Source organism: Podarcis cretensis (assembly GCF_951804945.1).
Source record: "Podarcis cretensis genome assembly, chromosome: 3".
Classification (NCBI taxonomy): Eukaryota; Metazoa; Chordata; class Lepidosauria; order Squamata; family Lacertidae; genus Podarcis; species Podarcis cretensis.
Window position 1 is genome coordinate 47,595,145 of NC_137172.1, and position 25,772 is coordinate 47,620,916.

At 42.2% G+C, this 25,772-nt stretch overlaps 1 protein-coding gene across 4 annotated transcripts in view; it reads left to right on the top strand.

Moving 5' to 3' along the window:
• The first annotated feature begins 13,195 nt into the window (after positions 1–13,195).
• LYST (lysosomal trafficking regulator) overlaps positions 13,196–25,772 on the top strand; it is a 76,832-nt gene continuing 64,255 nt past the window's right edge. For all 4 annotated transcript variants that reach the window (XM_079971791.1, XM_079971792.1, XM_079971794.1 and 1 more), the window contains exons 1-4: positions 13,196–13,349; positions 24,296–24,379; positions 24,640–24,838; positions 25,517–25,607. In XM_079971791.1, the coding sequence (XP_079827917.1) occupies positions 24,647–24,838; positions 25,517–25,607 (283 nt within the window). In that variant the 5' untranslated portion in view covers positions 13,196–13,349; positions 24,296–24,379; positions 24,640–24,646. The remainder of the gene's footprint in view (positions 13,350–24,295; positions 24,380–24,639; positions 24,839–25,516; positions 25,608–25,772) is intronic.

Sequence of the window (25,772 nt, forward strand, 5' to 3'; positions counted from 1 at the left end):
TAGTACAGGTGAGAGCTGAGAGCAGAGTGGAGACCAAAGGTGGACAAACCCTAGAAGGAGCATGTCATGTCCAGAGGTACTACCCCCACCCTAACACCCCATTTCACATAGTAAAAGATGCCTTATAAACAGGTTTCAATAAAGCTGTTTACTGTATCAGCAGGTTCAGGCTTTTGCATGAAGATCTTCCATCCTTGGAGAAGGAACAGACTCCACACCTTATGCCTGACTGGCTGCACGGGTTGTGAGCTCTCTGGAAGCACTTGTTCCACAAATCTGATCTGAGAGCAGAGCAGATAGCAATGCCTAGTCTAGGAGCAATACAGGATCATTCCTGGCACACAGGTTGTTTCTTGGGCAGGAAAGATTTTACTCTGGTTCAGGGATATTCAGAAAAGGGGGTGTGATTGTGATATACACTGTTACATACACATTAAAATCAAAACAAAACAGGAGGTCGCCATTGAAGCCATTCCTATACTGTATTCTTCTGATTGTTGGACATTCCATTTATAATTGACTCAGTTCGTTTTTTGCGCTTAATAGTAGTTGTAATCCTGCTCATGACTCCCATCTGTCTGTTCAAATTTCTCATGTACCAAATAATGTCTGAGGGACCGGAGCTTAGAGTTTTAGCTATCACATGATACAGAGTCCCATGCCTCTTAATCAGAGCATCAAGTGATTAATTCAGCGTGCTTCTCATTTCCTGCCTCAGCCTGTTCCCTACAACTTGAGGCGGCAGCCTAGGTTCACTTCAAAGCTTGCCGTCAACATTTCTGCAGCTAGTGTGGTTTTGTTGCCCTTTTCAGCTTGCCTCACTCCCAAGATAAATTGGAAAGTTTTCTCTTGAGGGTTTTCACAGAAGAGCTGCACAACAACATGGCCATACATTTATTCAGGATGGAGAGGAAACTGAACAGGTTTCCCTCCGAGCTTGAAACCAGGACAGTCACCTCAAAGGTCTACAGTTTAATTTGTTACAAACCACAGTGTCACAAGATCCTAATAATTAAAGTTTGAGGAGTGCTTTAATTATTCTGGAATCCATGCTCTAGGGTACACTGTAGCTGGGTCTGAAAGCAACTACAGTGGTACCTTGGAAGTCGAATGGAATCCGTTCCAGAAGTCCATTTGATTTCCAAAACATTCGGAAGCCGCGCAAACCGGAACAATCACTTCCAGGTTTGAGGCATTCAGGATCCAAAGTATGACTGTATAATCTTTCCCCAACCTGGTGTATTCCAACTGTTTTGGACTATAATTCCCATGAGCCTCAGCTATCAGGACCATGCTGTCAGGGGCTGATGTGAGTTGTATTCCAAAACAACTGGAGGGCACCAGGTTTGTGAAGCCTGCTCTATACTATTATTTGTGCTGGCTTCCTTTGCTACAAGGATAAGGAATCTGTGGCCTAGCAGATGCTGCTGGACTCCAACTCTCATCAGCTCCAGGCAGCATGGCCAATGGTCATGGATGATGGGAGTTGTAGTCCAGCAACATTTGAAGGCCGCAGACTCTCAATGCCTACTTTACTATGTTCAGTTCAAGCTCCCTCAATTTACTTTTTGTCAGTTCAGTTCCTTCCTTTCTCTTCTTTCACTTTCTCCGTCTGCTTGTTCACTTCTCTTGAATACCACAAACCCTTTTTTAAGCCCAAGATTTCCACCTCTGGTTCTCACATACATGCCATTTCCTATGTTGTCAATTTTTCTCCATCCGTTACCACAGAATGATAAGAAGAGCCCTGACGGAACAGACCCAGGGCCTTTCTATTAGTCCAGCATCATGTTTCCCACAGTGTTCAGCCAGATGTGTAGGAGAAGCCCACAGGCTTCTCACACACCCATTTCACATGAGCAAAATATCACAATCAAGAGAGCAAGTGTAGTATAATAGCTAGAGTGTTGAACATTGGGTTCAAATCCCCACCTGGCCCTGAAACTCTCTGGGTGACCTTGTGCCATTATTATCTTTCCCCACACACTGGCAGGGGAGCATTTAGGGCCGTGCAAGCAGTGCACATGCACTGGGTGCTGAGCTGCGGGGCTGCAGTCTCAAAGCTTGGTAAGTGAGACTTTGAGAAGGAGACGTGAGGCTCTGACGGGCCTAGAGTCCGCCTTCCTCCTTCCCAAAGCCTAGTTAGCACTCTCCCAGGTGGTTCGTTTGCATATTTGTATGCCTTCTAAGACTATAAGACTGTTTTAATCTTTGTAAGATGCCCATTTTCTTTTTGGGGTGCATAATATTGTTTTGCAGGAATTGTTGCCTTCTGTAGTCCTCCCTGCCATCTCAGTTTTAAGGGTGTTTTCTGTGTCCTTTTTTTCTTTTTTACTGAAACTGATATTTTCAAATTTAATAATTTCAGTGATGCGGTGACCACCTTGTGGGGCTCCTTTTCCAGAGATGAGCGCCTAGTTCCTTCACGTGCAATTCTTTGAGAGGTAAATACATGTGAAGCATATATATATATTAGAAATCTTTCTTTACAGTACAAAAATGTTTTAAACGTCAGGCAGAATATTGCTTTAAGAGCTGTTCTCTTTTGGGTACTGTTTGATTGCTTTTATCTTGGGATGTTTCATCCTGTTTGGCTTGTCTTATATACTTCCTGTACATGGTAGAAAAGCAACTAACTACCGGTAATCAATTTATGAATATTGCATTACAAAAGACTCACATTGACTTTAATGGGCTTTAGCTAAACATCCTTTAGCTATGCCTCTTCTCTTGCATGAACTGGAGTCTGGCAATGTATTCATAAACGTCTGCCAACATTCATCTTGGAAATAAAATCACATGGATAATATTTTCATAGATTCTGGATTCTGAAACACCAGACTTTGAGTAAATAGACGCCCAGGCTGCCTCTTTCCCTAGTGTGTGTATACATGTGGCCTTTTGTAGTTTGCTTTCTTGCACAGGATTCTTCCCTCTATTTATACACCAAGTATTTAATTGTGAAATCCTTGCTGTGAATCAAGAGCAGCTTTAGGATTTGTGGGGCCCATTGCAGGAAGAAGGGAAGCTCCTGCTTTTCAGTAGAAAGAACAAGAAGCAGTTAAAGTTGCCTGAAGCCATTACAGGGCTTCGCCAGTCAGATGACCTCCTTATTCAGCATTTGTCCTAATTTGGTTGCAGAAAGCTTAGGCAGTGGTTAGACTATCTCCGGTCATTATTGACTGTCATTACTGAATATTTGTTCTGATTTGTTTACAGAGCGGTTATACAACAAAAAGCCTTCATTGTGATCTGTTTGTAGATATTTACATGACTTCCTGTTAATCTATCGTTTATTCCAGTTTTCAGTGGATTTCTCCATCGCTTTCCTAAATGCAAAAGCGTTTTTTAAAAGCGGATTTGTTGCACTAGGGCAGTACAGTGTTTTGATTCACTTTAGTTGCACAAACTTAAATTCCCAGTGTATGGTTGAACCCCTTCCTGAAACTATCAGTTTACTAAAGGAGTACATTGATGCTGCAGGGTGAGCTGAACAGGGTTGCTAGAGCCTACTGGGGACAGCTAAATGCAGAAAGAGCTAACAAGTAAAATTAAAACTGAGAGTGAGAAAAGAGTATAAGATATGACCATGAAATAGCTCTGCTAAGTTTGCCAAATTGAGTTCAATGTATCTGTGTGATGTGATTAATTTAGACCTCTGCTAAGGCTATAGCCAAAGCAATGCTTAGTTGGGTACCTGTGTTGCATATGATGGATACCTAAACTAAAAGAATAGAACACAGCAGCGGAGTAGGTCTGGATAAAGACAGCTATAACTTCAATGCAAACAATTAGATTGTCATGTGTTAATGCTATACAATCTGCCAAATTGCTTGCTTAAGTAAGCTTCTGTACCCATTCTCGCTAAGGGCTTTGTTTTGTGTTTAAGGTGTATTTGCTCAGTTGAGCATGCAAAAAAACCAACAACCAGCCAGCATCACCAGAAAAACTGAAGAGGCTGTGCAGCTGGCAGCTTTTATGACATCAGTCATAATCTGAGAGAACTGCAGCTGAAATCAGTCAGCACAAATAGGAGGTGCTGAAGGCAGCTGGTATTAACAAAGCATGCACTGGAAAGCAAAGCCTCCCCACCCAACCCCCACCCAGCAAAAAAAAAAAAAAAATATCGCTGCAGACGGCTCATATACAGAAAACAGAATAAAAACTGGCTCATGTTTCTCTGTCAGCCTTCCCTTTCCTGCAGTAGTGTCCCAGAACGTTTTTATACAGGATGGGGTTAGCCATGGTCCCAATACAGGCAACCAGGCTATCTACAGTGGAGTTGCCATATCTGTATTAAAGAGAAGGATATGTGATTATTTCCCCTCGCCTGCATTCTAATATGTGCAAAATAAGTGCTGAAAGATTCTAAAAAATAAATTTCTAATGGTATGTATTTATAATGAAGGCAAAAGAATGCTTACGGGGACTAGCCATGGAAGTTCTAGATTATTGACTACAATTGAGACTAGGGTTACATAGTGACCATATCGCAGTTCCTGCTTGTTTTTCACTTAACTGAAGCATTTTTTCTCCTTTCCTGTTCTTTGTCCAATCACCCTTGGTTCACAGACTTTGCAGGAAAAAAGGGGAATGGTTTTGATCTTCCAATTGTAATATTGATATTGTTGCATGCCACCCCAATCTCCAAGCGGTGCAGGACTCCAGGAGTTCCAGGTGCTTATCCAAGGTCTGGTTTCCTTGGAATGAGGGATTGTGGAGACTGTGGTGCCCTTATGATATACGGTTTATTTACACATATATACAACATGATGGTGGGACTCACAGCATGAACACATCAAGAGTCTGGGTTCGCCCATAGTCAAAGCCTTGACTTCAAGCAGAAATCAAGCATGGCTCTGCCTTTCTGGCTTCTTTCTGCTTCTAGCCCAGCTTTCACAAAAACTCACTGGCTTTTGTCTTTCTCATTACCAATCAGATGAGGGAGCCCCCCCCCCCCATTTTCCCTATGGCACAGAGCTACTTCCTTTGTTAAACTAAGCACCATACAGTGGTACCTCTGGTTACATACGCTTCAGGTTACATATGCTTCAGGTTACACACTCCACTAACCCAGAATATTACCTCGGGTTAAGAACTTTGCTTCAGGATAAGAACAGAAATCGGGCTCCAGCAGCGCAGCAGCAACTGGAGGCCCCATTAGCTAAAGTGGTGCTTCAGGTTAAGAACAGTTTCAGGTTAAGAACGGACCTCCGCAACAAATTAAGTACTTAACCCGAGTTACCACTGTACTTAAGTGGCAACTTGCCTAATTCAACATTGATATCCTCCTTTAGATTTCAACCCTTGCAGGATCCAGGACCCTGGGAATTAGAAGGGAATCAGGCACCATGCCAATTAATCCCCTGCCTAACATACAACAATATCAATGGATAAAACTGATGGAATTAGCCTCTATAGCTGCCAACTCACTACTTGCAGCAAATACTAAATATGCTCTGTGTGTGTGCGTGTGTGTGTGTGTGTGTGTGTGTGTGAGAGAGAGAGAGAGAGAGAGAGAAATGACCAGCAGATAATTTTTTTCAACTTCCATTTCAGCTAGAATTTGATAGGTCTGTCGTATTCCTATCGAAATTTGCTCCTAAAATTCCAGGGCCCTGCTTATTCAGTGAAATAATGAGGACTGGTTTTGCCTTGCATAACATCATGCAATATTCCTAGCCATCTTTATTGTATCTGGCTCCCTTTTGGGGGAAAAATTCTCCTCCATCCTTCTATCGGCAGTGCTATGAATTGCTCTGCATGTTAACCTATCATGTGAAACTGAAAAGAAGCCAGATGTTATTGACAAAGAACTCTGATCTCAGTTGCCAGAAAGAAAGGCAGAAAATTTGCCGCAGTATATGTCACTGATGCAGCACTGATGTTAAATGGTCTGTATCAAATACTGTGTAGGACAAACTGGTGGAGAAGGCTAAATTTCAGGTTTCTGTGACAGGAACTCAGAAGTCTTCTAACTGGCTGTCAAATACGTCATTCTATACGATGCCTGAAACATAGGCAGGTGTGGTAGTACAGCGTCAAATACTCACAGACAGGCAGTTATATCTGAGGTGAAGCATGAAGGAGGCGCCATTGGCTAGAGAGTGTGCACATTGCTATTATCTCTTCATGAATTTTGCCAGTTTATTATTGCAGCACTTCCCAAGCTTTCAAAACCTGTTTAACTAGAAACAGCAATGAGGCTTGTGAAGTGACAACAGGAAATTATGCCCCAATAGTGCCACTTTCAGCTCTCTTAAAAACAATGGAGGAGGACCCAGCTTCAGTCCCCAGCACTTCAGCTAGAGCTGTGGAAGACCCTTGAAAAGCTGTCAGTCAACGTGGGTAAGCTAAGCCAATACTGTGCTAGGCTAACTCGGTGTGAGGCAGCTTCCTGGATTCCTAATTATTTCTCTTCAGACATGGAGGTTTTAGTTATTTAAAATTTGAATTGGTGTACATAAAGCAGAATGGTTCCCCTGACAAAATGACTTACAGTCTAATTTGACATTACAAGAGGTGCATGGTGTAATGTAATGACATTCAACATTTCCCTGCCACCTGTAAGCAGCAGATAATGAATCTAGGCAAGTAAGTGTTGTGTGCACTGACATCACACCTTTCTCTTACTGGGGTAGAGATATAGGTCAGTGGCAGCAAGCAGCAAACCCTAGGTTCTAGTTAGGCCCTAACAGATATTACAGGAATACAACAAAAAGAACAGAGTTCAGGCACATTAATAGATGCTTACTATTAGCTGCATTAAAACAAAAAATATCCTCTTTTTCCTCAAGCTATGTGCCTTTACAATATAATTCAATCATTATTAAATCAGTAGAACAGCAGAGAAACAAACCTTGCAAAAACCAGCCTTAAGGGAAACGTAAGACTGCTTGGATATTGAGACTAGACAGAGAAATAGCATTGTTCTTTTTCACGACAGTAAAGCTGGCAATCCTCCAGTACAGCTGATTTTGTTATAGGTTCAAGAGAGAGATAAGAAAATCCTTCTTTAGACTACAAGCACTGCCACAAGATGTGGGTCATTCTAGATTATTCTGGAAAAGGATTGGACAGATGTATTTATCAAGGGGTATGAATGATGGTGGTAACTAGAAGGTTTGGGTTCAGGAAATTTGAACGATTGCCTTCAGATAACAGTGGAACTGGTGCAGGCATCAAGAAATCAGGTGTTTTTGGGGGCCCCGCTAGGGGCGCATTGGAAGATGGCCAACAATACCATCTCTCCGGCTCACATGAGGTAATTAAGAGGCTGATATGGGAGTATGCAGCCTCCCTTGTTACCCCAAGGGAATGGGGAACACTGCCTCGCCTGCGGTTGCCATAATTCACCCCCGGATTCAAAAGAAGGGGGTGAGGGCACTAAACAATTAGAGAGAAGCAAATGCACATATTTTGAGTGAAGATCGGGAGTTAAGACTGCTAATTAAAGTGACCTCTGTGAAGTGGAGCGATGGGCTGGATTCAACAACATATTAAGAAGAAGATATTAAGAAGAAGATACATCAAAGGGTCGGTATGTCGGAACGGGACTGAAAGGGGGGGGGACTTTTCTTTTTTTTATCTTATGTGAGTACCTAACAATCCTCCCCCCAAGAAGAATCGTTGCAATTACTGATTACAAGCAGGATGATTAAGAACTGTGTGGAAATAAATCACTAATCAAAGGCATGGCTTGTGGAATATCTGGAAAGGAATTAAAGGCCTTTGTGAACCAGTTATAAAAAGAGACTTGTTAGGGCAGGCCTGGCTACAGGATTTATGATTGAGGGGGAGGAGACCATGGTTTGTTATTATATCGGACTGTGAGTTTGACCTGGCAGTACCCCCTTAGAAGATTGAGGAGAGACTGACAGACCTGCGAGGATTAACGGCAGACTTTAAGAATGTTTTGTATGGAAGTGCGGAAATGGGTCTGTATGTTTGAATATGGCTCTTGGAGGAATGAAAAATCCACACAGGATATAACAACATTTGTTTTCAACCCGTTTGTGGAGGTCACAAAGAAAGGAATATATGACAACAACAAGAAGATGAGGAAAATAATAAAGAGAAGATTGAACAGAACTGTGAATACTATTTGGACAGAACTGTGAACATTAAAGCAGTAGCAAGAGAGATGTTTGGATCCCTTTCTGGGCTCGAAGCATGGGTACCCCCAACAAAAATTTAAAAATTTGCCTGTGTAACCTTGCAGCAACACTGTTTCTGTGATGGAAAAATGGTCAGGTAAAAAATCACCCTTGGTCGCTCTCTAGTGTTCTCCAGCACTTTTCCAATTATATAAACTTCATTGAAAGAGAAGACACTATTTAAACAAAAATTATCCTTAAGAGCTATCTATCTGAATCTTGTCTGAAACTCCTGAGTCACAAAAGTCTACAATTCCAGAGGTAACGTTTGTGTAATATGCAGGAAGTTATTCCCACTAAAAAGTAAACAAGATTGCTTATCATGCACTATCACAGATAATCACAAGATTACGAGTAAACTTGCTCAGTCATGCAAGACAGAGCAGGTAAATGGTCTGCTATTGCAAAGGACGAAAATGTACGTTCTTGAGAAAGATTGAAGAAGACAAGGCTACGCTTAAAAAACCCCCAATAGAAATGAGTGATCTGACTGACATAGGACCAACTGACATAAATTTAAAAAATAAAACACAAAATAGTATAATTTCCACAGATTTACTTGAATTAATAATGCAGGTGTGATGGTTGTTACTCCCCCTCCTCCTCTCTCCTCAGAACATGACCTTTTATGCAGTTTCATAAATAAAGAGCAAGTTCCTTTCCCCACAGCAGCTTAAATTCTAAAACTGGCAATGGGGAAGTCTACAGAGGGAGACATTGGTAGCAAATGCAAATAAGGCCGCTATCCTATACAGTGGTACCTCGGGTTGCATATGCTTCAGGTTACAGACTCCGCTAACCCATAAATATTACCTCGGGTTAAGAACTTTCCTTCAGGATGAGAACAGAAATTGTGCTCCGGTGGTGCAGCAGCAGCAGAAGGCCCCATTAGCTAAAGTGGTGCTTCAGGTTAAGAACAGTTTCAGGTTAAGAACAGACCTCCAGAACGAATTAAGTTCTTAACCCGAGGTACCACTGTACACATGGACCTACTTAGTTGGGAATAAGCTCAATGGAGCCTAGAACTGTGCTCCATATTGATTGAAATACTTTGTTTAGAGTCAATCTATTATACTGGAAATCTGGCTTAAACACAGTGCAAGAAATACACATTTCGGACAGTCTGGACTATGCGGACAATATTTTTTCTAATTATGTGTGGATGCAACAGTGGTTCAGTTAGGCCAGAAGCCCAGAGTCCCACTCCACTGAATGATCATGGCTCTCACAGTAAAAACCGGTTTTACCACATTTTGAAGTAAGTGAAATCATGCACATTTCCATCTAAAGGGGTGAATATAAGACTATTAGGCCCCATGTACACTATACATTTGAAGAATTGTAGGTCTGTGAGGGGAGCAGGAGTCTAAGGCAGCACTGCAAACTCCACTTAATGGGAGCAAGCCCCCTGAATTCAGTATGATTTACTTCTGAGTAGACATGGTTAGGCTTGCACTATAAAATTATGTAGCTGTACCACTAATACAAAAATACAACTTTTGATGCAATGACATTAAAGAATTTTAGAAAATAGACAAGTTCTCGCCTTTTCCTCGCCTTGCCAATTGTGTTAAATAGATCAATAAACTTACAGAACAATTCTGTGTATGTTTACTCATAAATAAGTTCCATTGCATTCAGAGGGCCTTACTTCCTACTAAGTGTGCTCAAGTTTGCAGTCCTAGACTGCAGCCTAAAGTAAGTGTTTTTATTATTTTATTAATTATTTAGAGAGGAATTGCAGTGTGCGGGGTTGGATCTGTATAGCATAGTTAAGAAATGTCCAGGTTCCAGTTGAGCCTGTCAGTAATGTAAGTCAGAATAGAACTTCAGTCCTTTTTCAACAACTGCAAATTTGCAAAATGATGCACATCTTCCTAAAGGTATTTAATTGTTTGTTACCTTATCTGTAGAGATTCTATAGGTGGATACTTTGTTTGCAATCCAGTTCCCATTGAAGTCAGAGTTAAAACTCTATTAATGTTAAAGGGACTAGTTTGCGTCATTTGACCTTCATAAGATCATGTCTATCTGTTTAAAGAGAGCTTTATCTGTGTTCCGTGGAGTGACAAAACCTACTCGTTTTTACACACAGTGAAGAAACTGCTAGTACAAATGCTAGCCTTTGCAGGACTATATTGATTTCCAAGGCAGTTGGTGACATAAGTTTGCATTTGTGACCCATTTATCATGCACATTTAATGATAAGCAATTTTCATTTCATTTCATCTCACTGATTTAATTATTCATTTAATACATTTTTATTCTATCTTTTTTATGAAAATGATTTCCAATATAGCTAATATAGCTTACAAATTAGAAATACTAACTATATCTAGTAAAACAAAGGGAATAAATAGCAATAAATACACACACAAAAAGCAGTCAGAAGATAAGAACAGAACAATATTCTGCATGGAAAGATCTGGGCAAATAAACCTCTTTTCAGTTGATGCCACAACTCATATAAGAGTAGGCAACAAATGCTGAGACCTGGGAAGAATGTCGCACAGTTGGGGCAGCGCTACCAAGGTCACATCCTTGGTCATCCCTCACTCCATCCAATCAAAAGGATGTACTTTCCAGAATTTCTTTTGTCCTGTCACCTGGTTAGATGCTGAGCAAGCTAAGCATAAAATGTCATGGGAATTACCAAAACCTCATTGAAGAAAAGCAAGGTTTGGGGGCTCTGAGAAAAAAAATGCACAACATGCCTGGTAGATTTACAAACAGGATATACCGTAAATGCAAATATATATAATATAAACAAATAATTTTTTGTGCAACAAGGCAACCTTCTTTTTAGTTCAAAAGTGATTTCTAAACTCTGCTGCTTCACCATTACACACATGTATGTAAATGAATGCTAAATATTTTTTGCTATTTGTGGATAGGCAACATGACAGACAAAGGCAAAAACACGGTCCATTCTAATATGTAGTCACATGATGAAACCCATAAGAGTTGCTACTGAATCATCCTTGAATTTATACTACAGTAATACAAATTGAGCTCATTAATTTGCCTCTTTTGGGGCAAAAAGTGTATTGTTTACACTACAATAATGAAACATTAACAAATTAATAAGAAAGTGCAATCCTATATAGATCAATTTAGAAGTGAGTTTCATTGTTTTCAGTGGGATTGCTAAATTAAATGAGCATAGGTAAAGGTAAAAAAGGCAAAGGACCCCTGGGTGGTTAAATCCAGTCAAAAGTGACTATGGGGTTGCGGCGCTCATCTTGCTTTCAGGCCAAGGGAGCTGGTGTTTGTCCACAGACAGCTTTCCGGGTAATGTGACCAGCATGACTAAACCACTACTGGCGCATGGAGGACCATGACAAGTGCCAGAGTGTGTGGAAACGCCGTTTACCTTCCCGCCACAGCGGTACCTATTTATCTACTTGCACTCTTCTGCTTTCGAACTGCTAGGTTGGCAGAAGCTGGGACTGAGCAACAAGGAGCTCACCCTGTTGCAGGGATTCGAACCACCAACCTTCCATGCTATGTTCATCAACAGGATTCACACACAAATTATGACACGTATCCCACTCTTTAGTAGCAGTCGATGTGAGACCCATGTGAACTTCTCCAAATGTCAATGAACCTTACTCCTGGTAGGGTAGTAGAAGTTTTTGTGTGATGCCCCAACTCACATGATGAGTTTACCACATGAGTCAGCTAGCTGTTTAAGAGTATAAGAAACTCACAATGGGATATAAATTCTTATGACAAGTGCACTGTACAGACCTGTTCTTTACCACACCTGTCACCATGTGAATATTGGTCATTCCTTACCTTGCTGGTGCCCAATAATAAAGCACTATGAGATTGTTTCTGGGGATGAACAGCTACCGGTTTATTGCTGTCAGGTTTCCCAGGTTTCCTAAAGGGAAGTGATGACACTCCTGTCTGTGCACCATCACCAGTCACTAAGTAAGGCCTCCCAACTAGCTGCCTTCACAATGTGAATGCAGTACACATTAGTAACTCTGGTTAGACCCTGTGTAATCAAAACAAGTCCTAAGTTTAGATTCTAAAGCATTCTAGAGGATGCTAGTTCATTTGCAAACAAGAACTGCCAATAAGGAACGGGGGCTTTCAGGCAGTTCCAGGGAAATGCAACTGTAATGAGACTAGAGATGTAAAAAACAGGAAGTAGCAGAGGAAAGGAGTGGAACGAACGAATGAATATTGAATGGTCACTATTTGTTCACAGTAATGGGCAATCGGTTGTTCTGGTCAAAAACAAGGAAACAACTTCCAGAGAGGTAAAGGTAAAGGTAAAGGGACCCCTGACCATTAGGTCCAGTTGTGGCCAACTCTGGGGTTGCAGCGCTCATCTCACTTTATTGGCCGAGGGAGCCGGCGTACAGCTTCCGGGTCATGCAGCCAGCATGACTAAGCCGCTTCTGGCGAATCAGAGCAGCGCACGGAAACGCCGTTTACCTTCCCGCCGGAGTGGTACCTATTTATCTACTTGCACTTTGATGTGCTTTCAAACTGCTACAGCCATGTTATTCTGCGCAGCAAGAACAACAAAGAACCATGTGGTGCCTAACACACTAATAATAATAATAATAATAATAATAAATGAAACAAGTTCTTCTGAACTAGAGTCCACTTCATTCCACTTCAGGAGGGGAAAGAAAGATATAGACGAGCAGTACTGAAGTTAAGCGAGAAGGATGCAGGTACATAATGGCTTGTAAGGGGAGGAAGCCAGGCCGGTGCATTTGGGTCAGAAGAAGAAAAGACACCAGGAACGCAGAAATCAAAAGCTGGAGCCCGGAGATTAGCGCTCGGAGCAGCACGAGATGACAGAACGCAGATTTCCAGCTACTGCTGCATAATAAAAGGGTTTCCCTTCACACAGGTCAAGGTTCGGAGCTGCTGTTCCCATTGGTCCTTGGGTTGCACGTGATAAAAAAAAAATCCCAGGGACTGGTTTGCGGATTGAGCCTGCGCGTCTTAATCGGTGGTTTTGGGTTCGCGTTGCTTCTTCTGCAGCAGCAGCGGCTGGAGGGGGCGGGCTCTCGGGTTTCCTTGGCGACTTGAAGTGCCAAGGAAGGGAGGGCTGGAGGCGGCAGGATTGCTCTTTTGCCATGGGCAGCAGTGCTCGGCCGCCGCCGCCGCCAACGGGCTAAGAGCGGGGCTGGCGGAAGGCCGGGCTGGGCGAGGCGGCAAGAACAGGTAAGGCTTGGGAAGGAAGTGCAGGTGCTCGGAAGCAGCTGCGGCGGCTGTGCAGGGCCCAGCGAGGAGGGGAAGGGGAGGCACCCGCGAATGTCGCTGGTGGCACGGGCAGGGGTGGCTGCTCCGCCGCCGCCACGCTTCCTTCTCCTTCCCTGCCCGCTCTCCGATCTCTTTGTTTCAAGGCAGCCCTTTACTCTCTACCCACACCCTTCCCCTTCACCCTCTCCACTGGTGCGCTTTCTGCGGGGGGGGGCACAGTCCATGACTTGGTGGGGGGGATGCCAATTCCCCCCCAAACACACACACACATGCACCCTTCCTCCATTGCAGGGATACTCCAGTCTGTGACTGTTGCAATGGACGGGGGGTGGCGGGCGGTGCAAGGTTGCCAAATGTTGCTTATCTTAGTCAAGAGCTTCTCCTTTTCCTTAAAAAAAGTCCTGGCCGCCAGGTATCTGATGGGTTCTCTTCTATTTTAATGCATCTCTTCGGACAATAGGTTTGCTTTGTGGCTGAGGGCATGTTTCGATGTGGCCAGTGGTAACTTTTGTTTTGGAGCTTTTGAATTTTTGCATGGACGACGTACCGCATCGATCGCGTTTGCATTTACGTAGGAGGAGTTTCTCTCCCGCCCCAACGCCCCAACCCTCCACCTCTTGATCCTGTGGTCGCTGCTGTCTCTCTGGTACATTACTAGCCTTGAGATACAGGGTCCTTGCTAGGCGGCTGATACTCTAGGCTGGCATCAACTCCCCCGCGTCTGTCTCTCGGCATCAGGCGGCGGGAGCTGGAGGGACGGCACTGATAGTAATTAGCCTTAGCAGCGCCCAAGTTGCGTGCAGAGGGGAAACAGTGCATGAGTCTCATTAGCCAGGCAGCAGAATCCAGCTACCAAGTGTGGGAGAGGACTTCAGGATAGTAAACAAGCTTCACTGGAAGCCTTGTGTCAGAAATGCGGCTGTTTCTTGAGCTTTTATTTTTGGACAACTGCTCAAAAATGTTTTGTTTTTATTGTCACTGTCAGTTTTCTTAGCCTCCATGCTACATTTTTACTTTGGTCTCCTCAGGCACTTAGGGAAACACACACCCCACCCCAGTTCAGTGTGAACTAGTGGTTCCTACTGGGTAAATTTGCTTTGGCTTTCTGCCACAGACAGGTCAAAGAAAATAGTAGGGATTGGGACCATGGGAGCCTCATACTCACCTTCGAAGTCTAGTCTTCAGCACTACAGGATTGTCTGTCAGCCCTGTCAGTCCAATATGAGCAGGGACCAGTTGCCTGCAATGAGTTGGTGCGGGCTGACACTTGCCTCCTCAGACCCAAGTTTGATTCAGTCTGCTGCAGGTTAAGGGGGTGCTTGCTGAAGGAAACCTATGGGACCTTAATCTTACAAAACTTGTATGCTGAGCTCTGGGGCCAGACTCAACACATTTGAACTACGAGGATGTCTTTTATTTTTATCATAACTTTGTGAGGTAGGTTAGGTTGAAAGGTAGTGACTTGTGTAAGGCTGAGTAGGGATTCGAAGCTATTTCCTTAGGCCGAAGCCCAATATTTTATCTCCTGCATCATGCTGCCTCAGACATTTGAGTTTGTTTTTCACCTGGATTTTGAATAATTAAGGCATATGATCACCTTGATTATATCTGGTGTTGTATAAGAGACACATCCAGTATTTTGAGATTATTTGAACTGATAAAGCATCACACTGACAAGCCCTGTTGTTTAATTTTCTCCTGTGTTGTGCAGTAATTTACAAGCTATTGACAAGCTGTTTTAAATTGCAGTCTTTTCCATCATACAAATTTAATGTGTTCTTCTGCACCTGTTACCTACTGCTGTCTCTTCTAGAAACCACATTCTCATAATGTATTATTTGTTATAGAGGTGTTATGCATATGAAAAAGTATACATGTCCCTACTCACAGGCTATAATAAAGTGTTGAAATCACATTAGCAGCTTTCTACAGTAAAATTTTTCTTGGATAACTTTAATGGGATTGTTCAAAAGATGAGCTGTAAGTTTAAGACTACTCAAAGTCCTGTAATGATAGTTCTGTTATATTCATAATTTTTACCTTAATGAGTTCTAGCACATGTAAAAGGTAAAGGGCTCCTGGTTGGTTAAGTCCCATCAAAGACAACTAGCTTCTCAGTGATGGTGGATGAGAAAGATGAGGATTCTGCTTTATTGTTAATTGTACTGCAGACAAGCTAAGCTGGAAAAAAAGAGAAGCCTCCTAATGTTTGCGTTATAAACTGTTAATGGATTTCCCCTCCTATTAAGCTGAAGTTAGTGTTTCTAGTTTATTCTTCCCATCACAATGTTTTTGCAGAATCTTGGGTAGAGATCTTTGAACAACCAGCTCAAAGGCTACTTTTAAGCTAACCTCAGGAGTTTCCATTACATCCTAGTCTATTTAAATCTTGAAAGATCTTTGAATCTGATAGTAAACAATAGTAAATATTTTCAGCGATTGAAGGATCTTTATGATTCTCATCTATCAAAGATTTGGAAGATTCACAATTTTCATCCTGATGCCCTGTCAAATCTCCAGAAAATGTTTTGGGTTCTGTTCACCCTGAAACTTATCAAAATCTGTAGTATTCTAGTGGGTTTATGAAATGGTTTTATTATTAGTCCGATCCTATGCGTCTCCTTGAAAGTAAACCACCCTGAGTTCAATGGGACTTGCTTAAAGTTGTTGCAGAATGCAGTTTAACAGAAAAGGTCAAAATACACTTTAAATAGCATGTGTAGAAAGGCAATTCACAGTACTGTGTAGCATTTTATTTATAGAATCATAGGCTTGGAAGGTACACCAGGGGTCATCTAGTCCAACCCCTTGCAATGCAGGAATCTCAGCTAAAGCATCCATGACAGATAGCCAGCCAACCTCTGCTTAAAAACCTCCAAAGGAGAGTCCACAACCTCCTCAGAAAGTTTTATTTGAGTCTGTTTTGCTTAGTAGGAATTATGAAATGGAACTACATTTCATTATGTAGCAAACAATTAAATAAAACACGCTGAAGTAGCCCCACCATACAGTAAATGATAAAAAGAAGATATTTAAATGGGGGGGGGGGAGGGAGGAATGCTAGTGTTTCAAGTCAAATAACTTTTGCTGTTGGTACTGGAAGTCAGGTATCAAAATAAGTAACTACTGATGTTGAATGTACGAGGGAGAAACACAAATGTGCAACTGAAAGCTGTATATAGTTTGTTTGGTACATGCAAACTCCCAATTTCCTCTTGCAGAAGGTAGGTGAGCTACATAAGGATATGAAAGAAGTAACCTCTCACCTCATCACTTATAGCAAGTACATTGTATGCACTTTTACCCGAGGTCAAAATGTGTGGCTGGCCAGATGCACTTTGCAGGGGAGAGCATTTCACAATCTGGGGACCACCACAGAAAATGCCCTCTCATGCACTGGAACCCCATGAACTTGCCAGCAGGTCTTCCCCTGCGGTTCTCACCTGGCCAGGTTTATATGGGAAGAGGCAACATATTTATATGGGATGTCAACATAAGCAGTAAACCAGGGATGGGGAACCTGTGGTTTCTGGACTACAACTCCCACCATCCCTGACCATTGACCATCCTGGCAGGGGCTGTGGTGGATGTCCAGCTCCATCTGGAGGGCCACAGGTTTCCCATCCCTGGACTAAACCACAATATAACATGAGGTACAAATTGGGCTATGTCCATCTCTGAGGCTAATATAGCATTTTTGTCATAACTGTATTAGGACATCATTTTCTAATGAAAGGCTACACTGAGATTATTTTTAGGAGTGTGAAAACTAAATTTGAGATTTCCGTGGCGTTGGTATAATGGCTTTGTCTTCTGAAGCTGATGAATGTTCATTCAGAGCTGCTTCTATCTTGTCCAATGTTATTAAATTTTGTTTTAAAAATCATACTGAGGATTATACAAAATTGAATTCATTGTTTAGCATATAATATACATATGCCCAGTACAGATCTATAGTATCCAGTGCTAATAAACACGCCATGTGGCAATGAATGAAGGTGCCACCTCTTCAGAACATCTCAGAGCTGCCCTATACTGACTCAGACCATTGGTCCGTTTAGCCCAGTATTGCTGCCCTAACTGCAGCAGCTCTCTAGATCCCCCCCCCCCATCCTGCAGCTCTTTAACTGAAAATTCCAGGGATTAAAGTCGGACCTCATGCATACAAAGCCTGAGTTCTACAGAAACTCAGAAACTACATGATAGCTTGCAAGCCTTTTTGGTTAAGCCTGGGTTATCTGTATTCACATATAAAGAGGACTAGTGGCCCAAACAAAAGTCTCTTTTACAAAGTCACTCTCCTCTGCCAGTCCAAGCTGGGTTCTGATCTTGGATGTATTTCCTAGCTGAAGAAAAGTGTCTTGGCAGAAAGCTGCAGCAAAGTCTCAACTTCCACTTTCTATATACTTCTCTTATTCTAAGAACCAAACACCAAATTCCTCTGGGAAAATGTGATTAGGGCAAACCCAGTTTAAGATGGTTCATAGTTACATGTAGTTAGGACCCACTATAGACTAGTTGACTTGCATTGAATGATTTGGTTTGCTGCTTTTTTGTTCCAGTAATTGAAAGGAACATAGCCAAACAGTTCTCTGTACTATTTTGATAAATTTTGGAGGATTTGCTTTCATACTATTTGAGTCACAAGAAAAAGTGGCAAGTACTATTACAAGTTTTACATTGTTACAAGTTTCTCTTGGTGAGATACAAGAGGTTATAGATGCGATTCAAGTCTCTCATTTCATTGTGGTTATGGGGAACGTATTACTGGTAAGTTACCTTTGATAATCTCAGAGGTGTTATACTTGGTACAGAGGAAGTGACTGTGATTGGGTATATTATGAATTGTTCTAGAGTTAAATCCTATATAGTTTTCACAAGTCTCAGAGAACTGATATGTTGCATCCTTAAGGGTTCTTTTTTCGGCTGAGACTCAATCTTGTGAAACAGGTTCAAGTAACTAATAATAATCGTAATAAAACAAGTGTGTTGTCTGTGTGAGAGCCCTTGAAGCAGGGGAGATGGGGGCTATAAGAATTGTACAGCCCTGTTAAGGGTTGTTTTGAGCAATAATAGAAATAGCAATACTTATGCTGGTAGTTTTCCTTTTATTGATTTTTAGTACAGGGTAGCCTTTTTCTGTCCAGAATGGGCTAAGAAATGGACTGTAAGTGGCTGGTGTCCAGATGAGCTGCCTTAATATCTTCCTGTGTCTTTAATCATGTTTAGATTACTTCAGTGTGACTTATGTAGAAAATGTTCACTGATGCAGAACACATTTGGCTGCATGTACTGTATTGGTCTGAATAGAAGCCTCACTTTCCCCCCCAAATTTTGACCGTAAAAAGTTAAAGTGCTGTTTAAATTCGCGACCTTACAAAAATTGACTTTTATGATATCGCTGCTGAAACAGACATACAGTAAAACGGAATGGGTGTGAGTGTGTGCGGAATTTTAAGGGAGCGGCTTATATTTGGGTATATTTCCCCCCCCCAGCTTATATTCAGGTGCGGCTTATATTCGGGCCAATACAGTATTGAAGGAGATCTTTGCTTTGAAATCTATTGGTGGCACTCTGCTAATATTCTGATGGAGCCTAAAGTAATGTGTTTGACATATGCTATATAAGCTTAACTGGATAGACATCTAACTGCTTAATAGGCTGTCTGTCTTCATGTGGCATAATTCCACAAATTCGATCAGAGGTGGGCTGAAAGGTATTTGAAAGGATGCTACTGGGCAAGAAGAGTCATGAAAACGTTATAGTTCTCTTTGATCTAAAATTCGCTTTATTATATTTTCCCCCTTCAAAGGACTTTGGGAAGGAAGCAATGCTGTTTTATGGGTTCTGCTTTGAAATGTTGGAGTAGATGGAAAAAACTTGCTGAAGGCTGTTGTATTTTTAAACCTGTGTAAAATACAAATAAACACTTTCTTTTTATTATCTTCAGGTGTTGGATAATGGTAGTATAATGTTGTATAGCATTAGTCATGTATATTTTTGAGTTGTGAGCCACCTCACCTAGTCTGTCTTGTCTCTCTTTTCCACCCTCGTTCCTTCATAGGGCATAACTTAATTTCATGTTGCTCTTGTGGTCTGTTAATGCACAGCTCCATGGGCAGGCCCTCTTTCTCTCTCTCCACAGTCTGGTTCAAATGTTACTTGACTTGAAAAGTTAAAATTATAGACTAAAGTATATTTTAAACCTATGGTTTAAAGTTTTAAATAACCTATGGTTTATGGTTATTTATGCCTCACACTTCCCCCAAGCTATCCTTTACGTGGCAATAAACGGCTCCCTGCACTGAAAGGCAAGTGAAAACTGTGAGGAATAGTAGTATTCATTCAGTGAATGAATAAATTTGCGGAAGGTTCCAATTTGGGAAAAACTTTCCCTCAAAAAGGGTTGATCCTTGTATTTTCCCAAGGGGTTGCTGTAAGAAGTAACTGAATGGAAGTCGAGTGGGCCTTCTGCTGCCATGGGCTAATGTGATTTGATTAACTTTGGGTGTGTAAACTGTGTAATGTTGGATATTAGCAGTTTGCAGTGGTGCCCCGCAAGACGAATGTCTCGCAAGACGAAAAACTCGCTAGACGAAACGGTTTTCCGTTTTTCGAGGTGCTTCGCAAGACGAATTTCCCTATGGGCTTGCTTTGCAAGACGAAACTGCTAATAGCCGCTAAGCCGCTAATAGCTGCTAAGCCGCTAATAGCCGTGCTTCGCAAGACGAAAAAACCGCAAGATGAAGCAACTCGCGGAACGAATTAATTTCGTCTTGCGAGGCACCACTGTGTTTATATTTCTGACTTGTGAGCCACCAGCCTGGAGATCTTAGAATAGACTTCTTTCCCCTTCAAAAGAATGCTGAGCATAAACCAGCTATTGAAATCCTTGTTGGAGCCAGACTCTGTATCCCATCATATTTTTTAAATGACAGTAAGCCAAGCAGAGCCAGCTGAAGGATCACTCTGTGTTAAATAAATAAAGCATAAACCTTTATAGCTTCCGTTTAAAATACAGTAATGCTTTAGTGTGGAGAAGACAGTGTTTACATTGTCTAGGGATTTCTTGGCAGACCAGAATCAGGGAATATGCACTGCTGGTATTTACTAAGCAACCCACTGCCATCTATTCTTATACCCATCCCCAAGCTTGTATTTTGGCCTCTGTATGGTGATAGCACTCAGTCTGAGTATAATCAGCCCCATGTGTTGCATTGTTCTCATACTTCTCAGTCAGACTTCAGTGCATTAAAGTCATTGTGTGTGGCTTGAAATGTGTTCTTCTGCTGAAGTGAACAGGGAAACGCTTCCCGGCAGATGAACTCACCATATATTTGAGCCCCTTTGAAGATTAGCAGTTGGTCATGCAAGCACTCTTGTCATCCTAGCGCTAGAAATCCACTTAAACACCTACGCACACCCACCCACCAGGACGTCTTCTGGTTTGGAAAGCTAAGGGGACATGCAATGAAAAGCGTGGGATGAACAAATGACTAATGGGAAGATGTGCAAACATCCTGCAAGCAAATCAGGATGGATGTTCATTTTCTTACAACCACCCTAGAAAGAAATCTGAACTAATGCTCAGTGAAGTCCATATGTAATCTAACCTTGATGTAATCATTGTGCAAAGAAATCAGGGTGAATATTCAGTAACACCCCTGTACTTTGTTTTCCCAGAATGTAGGAAAGAGTTGTTGCGGGGAGGGGGGGGGGAGAGCCATTCTTCTTCTGTCAGCAAGTATCTGTGAGGTGTGTGCTTGGTTAGAACCACATATTCCATAGTTTAACTTATGAAGATGCAGGAAAAAAACACATGTTAAATCATGTTAAAATGGTAAATCTGTACTCCTTTGGGAGTCAAGCAATCATTAATGTTTTATGGTTAGGAAAAAGCATTTCCGGTGGATCGTTGTTTTGCTATGGTGTCTTCCTTTGCTGTTGTTGCAATTACCGTATTTTTCGCTCTATAACACGCACCTGACCATAACACGCACATCGTTTTTAGAGGAGGAAAACAAGGGGAAAAACATTCTGAATGAAACAGTGGATGTATCATTTTTGTGCTTCATGCTGTGGCCACAGACATGTGATCTGATGGTGAATTTGGGGTGACCCAATGCAAAAATCCTGAGAATCCCTGTGGATCCATGCTTTGTAACCACGTTTTTGCACCATTGCAGCCCCAGGCAACAGTGGGTGCGTGATTTTTGGGGGGCAGGCTGTAGCCATGGACATGCTATGTGCTCTGATGGTGAATTTGGGCTGACCCAATGCAAAGATCCTGAGGATCCATGTGGATCCATGTTTTGTAACCACGTTTTTGCACCATTGCAGCCCCAGGCAACAGTGGGTGCGTGATTTTGGGGGGGCAGGCTGTAGCCATGGACATGCTATGTGATCTGATGGTGAATTTGGGGTGACTGAATGCAAAGATCCTGAGGATCCATGTAGATCCATGCTTTTTAACCACGTTTTTGCACCATTGCAGCCCCAGGCAACAGTGGGTGCGTGATTTTTGGGGGGCAGGCTGTAGCCATGGACATGCTATGTGATCTGATGGTGAATTTGGGCTGACCCAATGCAAAGATCCTGAGGATCCATGTGGATCCATGCTTTTTAACCACATTTTAAGTGGGGAGGGAAGGAAAAACACAGAAGGGACAAGGAGCAGGAGAGGGGTGTGCAGAGAAGCAGCTGGCTAAGAATGCAGGAGAGGGGTAGGGAGGAAAGGAAGGCAAAAGTTTTCCCTCACCTACCCACCCAAGCCAGCCAGCTCTCTCTCTCTCTCTCTCTCTCTCTCTCTCTCTCTCTCTCTCCTGCATGTTTTCAGCTTTCCCCTCTGCTTGCCTGGAGGGGAGGGGCTTTCCCTGCTCTTTGTTCCGTTTGAGCAAACACAGCAAGGAAACAGAGGTGGGTGGGCAGTAAGACCCTGAGGCAGAATGCCGGAAAGCAGCCGCTTCCTCTTTTCAAGTTTCCCTTCTAGGAGACGCACGATTTGATTTTTGCCTGCTTTTTTTTGCCTCCCCTCGCACCAATTGGCTCCAGGGACCACACATTCGCTCAATAACACGCACAGACATTTCCCCTTCCTTTTTAGGAGAAAAAACCTGCGTGTTATAGAAGGAAAAATACGGTATGTATGGCGGTCTAGAGTGCAGCAAATTGGTTTGTTTCTTCCTTCTTGATTGCCTGCCTCTCCCAGATTAGTCGTTATTTGGTAGGAAGAATCGATGTGATTGGCCCCATGCACAGGTTTCCATGCTTCTCATGCCATAATAGTAATGTCTTGGAGCTGGGGAGAAGTAGCTCTCATGTTGTTTTAGTAATGCGTACTTCCAAGACTTATTGAGTTCAGCAGGGGACAGTTAAGCATTTGCCTAACTTGCCTATTGTTGATGGATCTGAAAAGTGCTTGGCTTTGGGTGTTATGATGTAGAGCTTCAAACACATTAGCCTGTTTCAGGTAATCATCTAAAGTCCAGGTGGTTGCAAAAGAACTGTAGCTAACCTCAGGGTTGCATGTTTCCTGCCAAACTGTAGCCTATTCTTACTCGAGCTACTTAAAATAAACCAGGGTATCAAACTTTGTGATAATCTAAATTATGGTTTAGATATATTGGCTCAGCCAGGCCACTAGCTATCAATCTCATGAATTTTCTGAGTATTTTCTGAGTTAAGCTTTCAGCCACATCCATAGGCATGTGGAGGGGGGGAGGTGTCCAGGCACAGCCTAATGTTTAAAAAGACATTAAAGGTGGTGGTGGGGATCTAGGGAAGCAGACAAAGAGGCAAAGGCAGAATAAAAAGGCTGGAGTGGCTCTGGAATGGATCAACTTCTGCCTGTGTCTCTGAAAGTAGTGGTAGGGTGATTGGCTCCAGCTATGACAGTAAGTGAGGAGGGACTCCCTCTTCAGCTGGCAGAAGCTCCAGATCCATTCCAGACTTTTCTTTCTGCCCACATCTGTCTCTGTCTCAAGGCTCTGTCTCCATCTGAAGCCTGCTGGCCACCTTTGGTGGCCAGTGTGGTGTAGTGGTTAAGAGTGGTAGTCTCGTAATCTGGGTAACCGGGTTCACGTCTCCGCTCCTCCACATGCAGCTGCTGGGTGACCTTGGGCCAGTCACACTTCTCTGAAGTCTCTCAGCCCCACTCACCTCACAGAGTGTTTGTTGTGGGGGAGGAAGGGAAAGGAGAATGTTAGCCGCTTTGAGACTCCTGAAGGGGAGTGAAAGGCGGGATATCAAATCCAAACTCCTCTTCTTCTTCTTCTTCTTCTTCTTCTTCTTCTTCTTTGGTGGAGGGAGATCTGTGGGGATGAGGGGCTGCTCTTGTGATGTGCAAGTGAGGAGAAGGAGTCACCCCACCCCTGGCCCTCCAGATTTGCAGTGCCATGCCTCGTTAGCTTGGCATGGGTCTTTTCTCTGTTGGAAAAGTTACCTGTTTGGACTTCTTGGCCACTCTTGTGATTGTTTTCTTTTTAATCATTTTGCATCTTTACCTCTTCCTTATTTGTTTGTTTTATTTCCCCCTTCCTCCTTCACTGAAATGTACACTCTAATGAAATGTGCTGTGCACGCCTATGACCACAACCGTAACACTTTGCAAGAGATGGAAGGGGAAGAAATATGACAAGGAGGAATTGCACTGGGAAAGTTAAGAACTCCTCCTCACTGGTCTAAGATCCCATTTAACTTTTCTTTCTTTTAACATTGCATTGCTTTCTGATGAACTTTCTGTCTAACTCTGAGCATTCTTGCTATCACTGGGTGCTGCTTGCTTCTGTACACAGATGCAGGTGGTAGAAAGATGGAAGCAGGAGAGCTAACTATATGGCTGAAGTGGGATTTAGAGCTTAGGCATTTTGTTTTAACTTCTGGATTTTTGCGTTGTTTTGTTTTGCAGGTTTGCTGCAGGAGGGCATACCAATAATTGACCTATTTAACACTTCACAAAATATCATAAATGAGAGAGGAAGTTTAATCTCTGGTGAGTCTTGAATTTTGGGGGCATTCATTACGACAACTGCTTATCAATGGCAGATCACATTGTTAGAAAATTTCAGAGAACAAGGCAGTGTATCAGTAGCAAATAAATTGTAATTTCTTGGAAATTAAGTATGAAGTCATCCAGTAAAACTGGGTTGATTTAAGTGGCCTCAAAAAGTAGTAATTGTGTTGTTTCAGCTCCTGCAAGCTAGTTATTTCTTTAACGTTCTCTCTCTTTCTCTCTCTCTTTTAAATATATAGCTCAGACATGAGCAGTGATAGTAACTCACTGGCACGTGAATTTTTGTCAGATGTCAGCCAACTTTGCAATGCAGTGGACCAAAGGGTGGAGGCCAGGGAGGAGGAAGAGGAAAAAACACACATAGCCGCACTGGGGCAATACCTTATCCAAGGTCGTGGATTCATTTTGCTTACTAAACTTAATTCCATACTTGATCAGGTAATACTTTATTTTTCATAACAACTGTAATAGATTTGGCTTGATATACATCTTGCATTTCAAATAATAAATAATAATAATAAATTTTATTTATATCCCGCCCTCCCCAGCCGAAGCCGGGCTCAGGGCGGCTAACAACACTAAAAAAGTACAACAAAGTGGCAAAGTAGCTGTTTTTTAAAAAATGTCAGACCTTCAATTACAATGTTGGTTTTGGCATGTGTGTAGATGAAATGCTAGTTTAAGTTTCTAAATGAATTTATTTTACCATGGGCAGTTAAGTTATAAAAACCAGCATTTTAATTGCTTCTTGCCTCATGCCAGGCTGCTCCAAACCAGCAGAAGTGATTTGTTTTTTTCGTTGAATAATACTCTTCTAGGAGCGAGGAATTATTTCAGCTTGGAAAGTTTTATTACAAGGATATGCTAAATACTTACATGCCTTTAGATTGGTTTGTGGCCTTTTAAGCCTGACTCTCACTTGGCTGAATTTAAAACTTAAATCATGCTGTTGGTGTGTCACACTACAGAAATAAATGTTGGAGGCTTTGGAAAAGGTATTAAAATGAAAGCAAAGAAGCTTTAAACCAAATGTTTTGAATCTATGGTGGATAACAGTTTCTATCTTTCCATAAAGATACAGAATACAGTATAAGCAAGCCTTTGTTTCCTAAACAGGAACTGACCTGTCGCGAAGACCTCCTTACTCTCCTCCTCTCACTTCTGCCACTAGTATGGAAAATACCTGTACAAGAAGAAAAGGCATTAGGTACATATTCTTTACACACATGAAGAAATGCCTCTTCATTATTCAAGATATATACTTGGATATTTGTTCTGAATTTTGGTCGTGTCTTTTAGGGTTGTAGCCAACATGGCGCTATGTGAACACTCTGTGAGTGCAAGGATTTCCTTCCCCTCTCCTCCTCCTGCA